The sequence below is a fragment of the Mandrillus leucophaeus genome, unplaced genomic scaffold, assembly GCF_000951045.1.
Source record: "Mandrillus leucophaeus isolate KB7577 unplaced genomic scaffold, Mleu.le_1.0 Scaffold196, whole genome shotgun sequence".
NCBI classification, from domain to species: domain Eukaryota; kingdom Metazoa; phylum Chordata; class Mammalia; order Primates; family Cercopithecidae; genus Mandrillus; species Mandrillus leucophaeus.
The window spans coordinates 2,722,890-2,732,440 of NW_012101987.1; the positions used below are offsets into that span (position 1 = coordinate 2,722,890).

General features: G+C 39.5%; 2 protein-coding genes across 4 annotated transcripts in view; both read left to right on the plus strand.

Moving 5' to 3' along the window:
* The window catches only part of LOC105538628 (zinc finger protein 708), a 315,682-nt gene that overhangs the window by 210,940 nt on the left and 95,191 nt on the right, over window positions 1-9,551 (plus strand). The window lies entirely within an intron of this gene.
* On the plus strand, window positions 8,375-9,524 carry LOC105538632 (L-lactate dehydrogenase A chain). Of its 3 annotated transcripts, none has more exons than XM_011978533.1 (2): window positions 8,376-8,718; window positions 8,887-9,524. In XM_011978533.1, the coding sequence occupies exons 1-2, from the start codon at window positions 8,469-8,471 to the stop codon at window positions 9,483-9,485; spliced, it is 849 nt and encodes a 282-aa protein (XP_011833923.1). In that variant the 5' UTR covers window positions 8,376-8,468; the 3' UTR covers window positions 9,486-9,524. The 3 variants fall into 3 exon arrangements, with proteins under 3 accessions (XP_011833920.1, XP_011833923.1, XP_011833922.1); XM_011978532.1 differs by having other exon boundaries at window positions 8,376-8,612; window positions 8,646-9,524; XM_011978530.1 differs by having other exon boundaries at window positions 8,375-9,524.

Here is a 9,551-nt window from a genome sequence, read left to right on the forward strand (position 1 = left end):
GGTGGCTCATGCCTGTAATCCCAGCACTTTGGGATGCCAAGGCTGATGGATCACCTGAGGTCAGGAGTTCAAGAGCAGCCTGGCCAACCTATTGAAATCCTGTCTCTACTAAAAATACAAAAATCAGCCGGGCGTGGTGGCGAGCGCCTGTAATCCCAGCTACTCAGGAGGTTGAGGCAGGAGAATGACTTGAGCCTGGGAGGTTCCAGTGAACCGAGATCGTGCCACTGCACTCCAGCCTAGGGGAATGAGCGAGACTCTGTCTCAAAAAACAAGCAAACAAACAAACAAAAAAGCCCTGGATTCGAAGGTTGTAGTGAGCTGAGATCACACCACTGCACTCCAGCTTGGGCTACAGAGTGAGACTCCATCTCAAAAAAAAAAAAAAAAAAAGGCCTGGATTATATAAAATCACAGCCAAATTTTACTACATATGGAAAGATGAGCTCATACTAATTCTACTGGATGTATTCCAAAAAATCCCAGTGGAATTCTACCCTAACTCATTACATAAAATCTCTATCATCTCGATACCAAAGTCTAGTGAAGACACAACAACAACAACAAAAAACTACAGGCCAACATTTTTGGTGAACATTGAAACAAAAATCCTCCATGAAATACTAGCAAGCTGAGTTCACAGGCAAATCAAAAAGTTAATTTGCCACCATCATGTGAGCTTTATATCACCTGTGGAAGGATATTTCTTCATATACAAGTCAGTAAGAGTGATTCATGTAATTAAAAGCAAAAAAGTATATGATTAACACAATAGATGCAGAAAAAGCATTCAAGAAAATCCAGTGTTCATTCATGAAAATATTCTCAACAAACTAGGCATTGATGAAATATACCTCAAAATAATAAAAGCCATCTATGAGAAATCCTCAGCTAACATCATACTGAACAGGCAAAAGCTGCATGCACTTCTTATTAGAATAAAAGTAAGACAATACTATCCACTCTAAACAATCCTATTCAACATAGTTCTGAAAGTCCCAGTCAGAGTAATCTAACGAAATGAAGAAATAAATGGCATCCAAATAGGAAAAGAAGAAATGAAATTATCTTCACTCATGATATAATTCTCTACCTAGAAAACTTTACAGATTTTACCAAAAGACCCATCAGCTTAAAAATGACTTCAGCAAAGTCTCAGGATACAAAATTCATATACACAAATGACTAACATTTCCTTACCCCAATAACATACAAGGTGAGAACAAAATCAAGAACAGTTTTCTTTACAATAGCCATAAACAAAAAATAATATACTTAGAAATACATTAAACCAAGGAGGTAGGCCGGGCTTGGTGGCTCACGCCTGTAATCCCAGCACTTTGGGAGGCTGAGGCGGGCAGATCATGTGGTCAGGAGTTGGAGACCCGTCTGGCCAACATAGTGAAACCCTGTTTCTCCTGAAAACACAAAACATTAGCTGGGCATGGGGGCACATGCCTGTAGTTCCAGCTACTCGGGAGGCTGAGGTGGGAGAATCGAGAGGGCTCACCAATGCCTATATGAGCTGAAGATACAAATACATTTTAGTTTGATTTGTGGTTATATATCTATATAATTACACACATTTTTCTTTAAAAAATGCACAAGACTGTTTATAGAAGCACTGACAAATCTGGAAAATCACCAAAATGTTCATAAAAAGTGGAATAAATAGTTTGTAGTGTATTTATATAATGGATCACTGTAGATCAATGAATATGGGCAAACCACAACTACAGGCAGACAGAAATCAATCTCACAATGTTGAGCTGAATAAGCTGGCCAAAAATGAGAACATACTGTGTCAATTTAAGTTCAAAAACAGGCAAATCTCATTTATTGTATAAATAGCCAGAATGTAAATTACTCTTAGAGGAACAGTGACTGAAAAGGAGAATAAAGGAGGGAGAGTGCCCAGGTTGCTCACACTCTTCCATCACTGGGTGCTGGGTTCCTGGTATATGCACTGTGTAAACATTCATCAAGTTGTTCTTTTATAATAGATTTTTTAATTTGTATAAAATTAAAAACATAATTTTTTTTATTTTTAGGCCAGGTGCAGTGGCTCACACTTGTAATCCCAGCACTTTGGGAGGACAAGGCGGGTGGATCACGAGGTCAGGAGTTCGAGACCAGACTGGCTAACAAAGTGAAACCCTGTCTCTACTAAAAACACAAAAATTAGCTGGGCATGGTGGCAGGCACCTGTAATCTCAGCTACTCAGGAGGCTGAAGCAGGAGAATCACTTGAACCCGAGAAGCAGAGGTTGCAGTGATCTGAGATTGTGCCATCGTACTGCAGCCTGGGCAACAGAGCGAGACTCCATCTCGAAAAAACACTTTTTTTGTTTTGACTTTTTATTTATCTTTTTAATTTCTTCCTCAGTCACTTTTGCCACATACTTTTCTGGAAAAATAGTAGTTTTTATCTAACTTTTAATTTAATGACATAAAATTGAAACAATATCTTCTTTTTTTTTTTTTTTTTTTGAGAAGGAGTCTTGCTCTGTCACCCAGGCTGGAGTGCAGTGGTGCAATCTGGGCTCACTGCAAGCTCCGCCTCCCAGGTTCCCGCCATTCTCCTGCCTCAGCCTCTTGAGTAGCTGAGACTACAGGTGCCCACCACCACGCCCAGTTATTTTTTTTGTATTATTAGTGGAGACGGGGTTTCACCATGTTAGCCAGGATGGTCTCGATCTCCTGACCTCGTGGTCCACCCGCCTCGGCCTCCCAAAGTGAGAGCCTGCTCTTCTAACCATTGAACACACTATCTCACCCAAGGAAACACACATGCAATACTACTTCAAAAGGTACATAAAATCACACATACACATGCAAATCTTTGTAAAGATAAAACAAACTTATACAGAGTTCATCTTCAAAAGGGCACTGAGGATAGGAATATAGTGATTTTCACATGAATATCACCATTCTCTTTGTTGTTGTTTCATTTTGTAGGGATGAGGTATTGCTACATTGCCCAGGCAGATCTTACACTCTTTTGTTCAAGCAATCTTCCTGTCTTAGCCTCCCGATGGGCTCTCTGTAATATTTAAAAATACTTATATGGGTAAAGTGTGCCTCTTTATGTTTGTAATCCCAATGTTTTGGGAAGATGAGGGAGAAAGATTGTGTGAGTTCAGGAGTTTAAGACAAGTGTTGGCAACATATTGAGATCTTATCAAAACTAAAAATGAAGTAAATTAGCTGTACATGGTGGTACCCAACTGTAGTCCCAACTACTTGAGAGGCTGAGGTGAAAGAACCACTTGAGCATTGTACACCGAGGCTGCAGTTGAGCTGTAAACTCACCACTGCACTCCATCCGGTGCAACAGAGTAGGACACTATATCCAAAATAATGTTTACAGAAAAAACGCATTCATACAATTTTATTATTTATGGAATTCATGGAAATATAAAACATATAAAGTACTCAAAGGCAAAATTATTATTTTCTAATCTTTCTCTTGCCTTTCGTGTTAGCTCTTGACTCCAAAAGCAACTCAGCCTATAGGGCTAGATGTGCTCATGCTGCCAACTTTTTACTTTCTTACTTTGAAATCATTTTTAGCTTTCCTGAACATATTCCTCACATTAGAGAAGAACATTGCTTTATATTTGTGTGTGTAAACAGACTGTGGGGTTGGCTTTCTTAATACTTTTTCCTCAGTATTGTAAAGCAAATCTTGGCTGCTGGCAGCCAGGAACAGGCAGATTAGGTGGGAGTAGGAGGCAGAAACTTGCAACCCATGAACTGCATTGGCTTTTTCAACATACTCTTTCTCCTCAACTACAGAGAAAATTTTCTTAGTGTTTGATCTTACGCATCTTTGAATCCAAACATCTCATTATTTGCCTTATACAAACTACAAACACATTTGCAATTTATAACACATAATCAATCTATTGGAAAATATTCTAAACAAAAACGTTCTTTTCATAGAACACAATAGTGCAACTGAACACTTAAAAATTTGTGTTCAGGATTACTAGCATAATGGTGTTACCTAACATTTATTAAGTACTTTTTGGATGTTTAGCACTTGGGAATTATTATAAACACCTTCTCAAAATTCACCTGGGAGTTCAAAGGCTATGTGTGACCCAAACAGTCGCTTTCTTCCCAACACTGAGGAATGGCATACAAGATTGTCTTGAGGTTAAGGGCAGGTGGGGAAAGAAATTTCTACAATCTTGTCAGCACACATTGATCTTACATAAATTTCTCCATCAGTTATATACATTTTGAATGAACCACATTACTTAAAGTTGTCCAAATGATTGTTTCATGTTGTAAAATTTTCAGAAAACTGAAAGAAGCAAAAGCAAACTTTCTCAAAGAAGGTAACATCTCATCCAGTCCTTGATGAAACTTGCAAGTAATTTTCTATGAACAGTGACTAGCAAGCAACCAACGATGAGAAAACTCACAATAAAGAAGACAGTGTGAAAGACATCAGAAGAAGAAATAACAGAAACAAACCTACAAAGACATCCAATGTTAGATTTATCAACAAAAATACTAAAAACAACTAGGCTTACCATATTTAAATAAGACAAATGAAAGTATCTACAGGAAATCAGAAACTATAAAATAATTTTAAAAGTAACTAAGTTGTGGAATGAATAATACAATAACTAAAATAACTCACTAACCACATTCGAACTTAGGTGCACTGGACAGAACTAGTAAAGATGAGAGATCAGATGAAATTAACACATATGCACAAATGTCAGTCTCAGAAAACTCTGGTAAGTCTTTCAGACATTTGAAGTTTAAAAATGAAAAGCATACTGTTAATATTATTTAACCTTTCAAAAAATAGAAGTAAAAACACTGCACAACTCAATTTCTGAGAGTCAATACCAAAGATTGACAGAGACAAAACATGAATAACTATAAAAGTATCATTCATAAAGACAAACTTTAAAGTTTTAAAGCATTTGCTAACAAACTGAACCTTGCTCTGTGTAAAATAAGTAAACCCGGCTGGGAGCGGTGGATCACGCCTATAATCCCCGTACTTTGGGAGGCTGAGTTGGGTGGATCACGAGGTCAGGAGTTCAAGACCAGTCCGGCCAATATGGTGAAATCCCGTCTTTACTAAAAATACGAAAATTAACCAGAGATGGTGGCACACACCTGTAGTCCCAGCTACTCAGGAGGCTGAGGCAGGAGGATCACTTGAACCCAGGAGGCAGAGGTTGCAGTGAGACAAGATTGCACCACTGCACTCCAGCCTGGGTGACAGAGCGAGACTCCATCTCAAAAAAAAAAAAAAAAGTAAAACCATGAATAAGTTTATCTCAAGAGTACAAGATAAGTTAAACTTTGTAAATGTATATATACAATAGGCACAGAAAAAAGAGCTTGATAAAAACCTTTTAGCAAACTAAAAATAAAAGGAATTTTTATTTTCTAAATATAGAAAGTATTTAAAATATACTACAGCAAATGTACATGATAAACCATTGAAAGCTTGTCTTTTGATGTCATAAACATTATAAGGATGCTGCTATCAACATTTTTACTAAATATTGCATCTATGGTCCCAGCCAATAGATTAAAATGAGAGCTCAGTATCACGATTATACTGGCAAAGTAGAATAAATCAATAAGCTAGTACCTAAACAATTGGTTCTACCTGGGTAGACTGGATTCCTGCACAGCAACTGACACAACAATTTTTCATATAGATTGAAAATTTAAAACTTTTAGGAGAAAATACAGGATAATATTGTTGTTATAACGGTGAGGTAAAACAATTTCTTAAACACGGCACAATATATTATAAATTAGACTAAATTTTAAGAACTTTTGATTAAGAACTTATAAAAACATGCTTAAATAAAGATGGTGGAAAGGCAAATCATAACTAGGACAAAAATCTATAAAAAACATATATTACTAAAAATTAGTATTTAGACAATATACCTTACAGAATATGAATGCACAAAGAAATGAAATACATTAAAAATAGACAGATGGCACATCTTAAAACACAATTGACCAATTAACTTCTGAAAAATGCTAACTTCATTAGTAACTGTAGAAATGCTAATTAAAACTATAAATGATATACCATTCTGATTCTCCACTTTGTCAAAAAATATTGTGTCCAGAATTTATTCCTTTTGGTGGGTTCTTGGTCTCACTGACTTCAAGAATGAAGCTGTGGACCTTTGCGGTGAGTGTTACAGCTCTTAAAGATGGTGTGTCCGGAGTTTCTTCCTTCTAGTGAGTTTGTGGTTTAGGTGACTTTAATAATGAAGCAATGAACCTTCATGGTGAGCGTTACAGCTCTCAAAGGTGGTGCAGAACCAGAGAGTGAGCAGCAACAAGATTAACAGTGAAGAGTGAAAGAACAAAGCTTCCACAGCATGGAAGGTGACCCAAGCAGGTTGCCGCTGCTGGCTCCAGGTGGCCAGCTTTTATTCCCTTATTTGGCCCCACCCACGTCCTACTGATTGGTCCATTTTACAGAGCACTGATTGGTGCGTTTACAATCCTTTAGCTAGACAGTGCTAACTGGTGTGTTTTTACAGAGTGCTGATTGGTGTGTTTGCAATCCTTTAGCTAGACACAGAGTGCTGATTGGTGCATTTTTACAGAGTGCTGGTTGGTGCATTTACAATCCTTTAGCTATACAGAGAAGTTCTCCAAGCCCCCATTTGACCCAGGAAGTCCAGCTGGCTTCACCTCTCAATATGTCTAGTAATTCCAAGAGTTGGCAAAAATACAGAGTAACTGGAATTCACAAATAACCATGGCTATAGAATTGGTTTAAAAATTGACATACATTCACACTATGCAGCAGTGAAAATGGGCAACTGTAGCTATGCAAAGCGACATGGAAAAATAGAAGGAAACAACTGTAGATAAAAAAGTAAGTCACCGACAAAAACTTGTAGAATTTATCTAGAGCAAAAGAACAGATAACACTGAAACATACATTGCTTATAGACAAAATTGCATAAAGTAAATGATAATATAAAATTCAGATACTGGTTACTTTGGGTTAGGAGGACTTTAGGAAACTTCAGAGGTATCCACTTCTCAGGAATGCATGATTTTATGAAGTTATACTGAAAGTTCATGAGAGTAGAGACCAATACTTCTTTCTTTTCTTTTCTTTCCTTCCTTCCTTCCTCCCCTCCCTCCCTCCCTCCCTCCCTTCCTTCCTTCCTTCCTTCCTTCCTCTTTCTCTCTTTATTTTATTTTTTTTAATGTTGCCCAGGCTGGAGTGCAGCAGCACGATCTCGGCTCACTGCAATCTCCGCCTCCCAAGTTCCAGTGATTCTCCTGCCTCAGCCTCCTGAGCAGCTGGGATTACAGGTGCCCGCCACCATGCCCAGCTAATTTTTGTATTTTTAGTAGAGACAGTGACAGAGGCCACCCGACTCGGCCTCCCAAAGTGCTGGGATTACAGGTGTGAGCCACCGTGCCTGGCCTCTATTTTTTTTTTTCTAAGGCTACCAAAAGAATGGCATATCATGTGTGCTCGACATACATTTATCATTTAAAAGAATGAATACATATTCTTTGTAAATTATGAAACTATGCAAATCAAGATTTTATTTTTATTTCCTATAGTTTAGTTAACAGAATCAAATAGAAAATAATAAAATGTAGAATTCAGAAAGCACTATCGAAAGTTTAAAGTTAAACCAGCACTTCTGGGTAAAAATATATTAAAATTTTTAGTTTCCAAATTCGTGACCATCATAATTACATTTAAATTGCCACATTAGGATGGAACATGAAATCTGACTTCAGGAGAGAACAATTTAAGAGGAAAAGGCAGAAATAAGAGAAAAAGAAAAGAATAAAAAAATTTGCTTGGGTCAGATCTGCAAGTTCTCCATACTTTTCTTTTCTTCTTCTTTTTTTTTTTTTAGAAAATGATTTTTTCCTCTGCTGGTGCAGAGAGAGGGGCTGGGGACTCTAGGCCTCTCTGTCCTCTCCGAGGTGGCAGTGGCTAATCTCTGCTCAGGCGTGAGGGGCACCGCTATGCGCTGGGCCTGAGGCTGCCCGGCCCAGCCCCTCCTCACGACCGTGGACTCTTCCATGGTGTCTCCGGGCTCCTGCACCATCCTGTGTGTCTCTCTGATGAAAGCGGAGGTGACAGCATAAAGATGATGGGGGAACTGCCCCGCATGCCCAGGAAAGCTCGTCCAGCTACGCAAAATGGTCTGACTGACGTCGGGTTTCTGCGCACCAAGCTGGACTCTGACCAAGGGTTACAGCCAAGGCGTCCTCGGGCATGGGCGTTTCCGCTGCTGTAGGAGCAGCCCCGCTGGCAGGAGGCGGCGGTAGCAGTGGTCACTGAAACAAGGTCCTGCTGATAAATCTAAGACACCAGGATTGGTGCTGCAGCCGCTGCCGCCGATTCCGGATCTCATTGCCGCGTGTCCCGGACAACCGCCTGACGTGCATTCCCGATTCCTTTTGGTTCCAAGTCCAATATGGCAACTCTCAAGGATCAGCTGATTCATAATCTTCTAAAGGAAGAACAGACTCCCCAGAATAAGATTACAGTTGTTGGGGTTGGTGCTGTTGGCATGGCCTGTGCCATCAGTATCTTAATGAAGGACTTGGCAGATGAACTTGCTCTTGTTGATGTCATCGAAGACAAATTGAAGGGAGAGATGATGGATCTCCAACATGGCAGCCTTTTCCTTAGAACACCAAAGATTGTCTCTGGGAAAGACTATAGTGTAACTGCAAACTCCAAGCTGGTCATTATCACGGCTGGGGCACGTCAACAAGAGGGAGAAAGCCGTCTTAATTTGGTCCAGCCTAACGTGAACATCTTCAAATTCATCGTTCCTAATGTTGTAAAATACAGCCCGAACTGCAAGTTGCTTATTGTTTCAAATCCAGTGGATATCTTGACCTATGTGGCTTGGAAGATAACTGGTTTTCCCAAAAACCATGTTATTGGAAGTGGTTGCAATCTGGATTCAGCCAGATTCCGTTACCTGATGGGGGAAAGACTGGGAGTTCACCCATTAAGCTGTCATGGGTGGGTCCTTGGGGAACATGGAGATTCTAGTGTGCCTGTATGGAGTGGAATGAATGTTGTTGGTGTCTCCCTGAAAACTCTGCACCCAGATTTAGGGACTGATAAAGATAAGGAACAGTGGAAAGAGGTTCACAAGCAGGTGGTTGAGAGTGCTTATGAGGTGATCAAACTCAAAGGCTACACATCCTGGGCCATTGGATTCTCTGTAGCAGATTTGGCAGAGAGTATAATGAAGAATCTTAGGCGAGTGCACCCAGTTTCCACCATGATTAAGGGTCTCTATGGAATAAAGGATGATGTCTTCCTTAGTGTTCCCTGCATTTTGGGACAGAATGGAATCTCAGACCTTGTGAAGGTGACTCTGACTCCTGAGGAAGAGGCCCGTTTGAAGAAGAGTGCAGATACACTTTGGGGGATCCAAAAAGAGCTGCAATTTTTAAGTCTTCTGATGTCATAGCATTTCACTGTCTAGGCTACAACAGGATTCTAGTTGGAGGTTGTGCTTGTTGTCCTTTTTATCTGA

Bases quoted from the DNA above. Each gene is read 5' to 3' on its own strand.
- LOC105538632 (XM_011978530.1), top strand. From the start codon at position 8,469: ATGGCAACTCTCAAGGATCAGCTGATTCATAATCTTCTAAAGGAAGAA.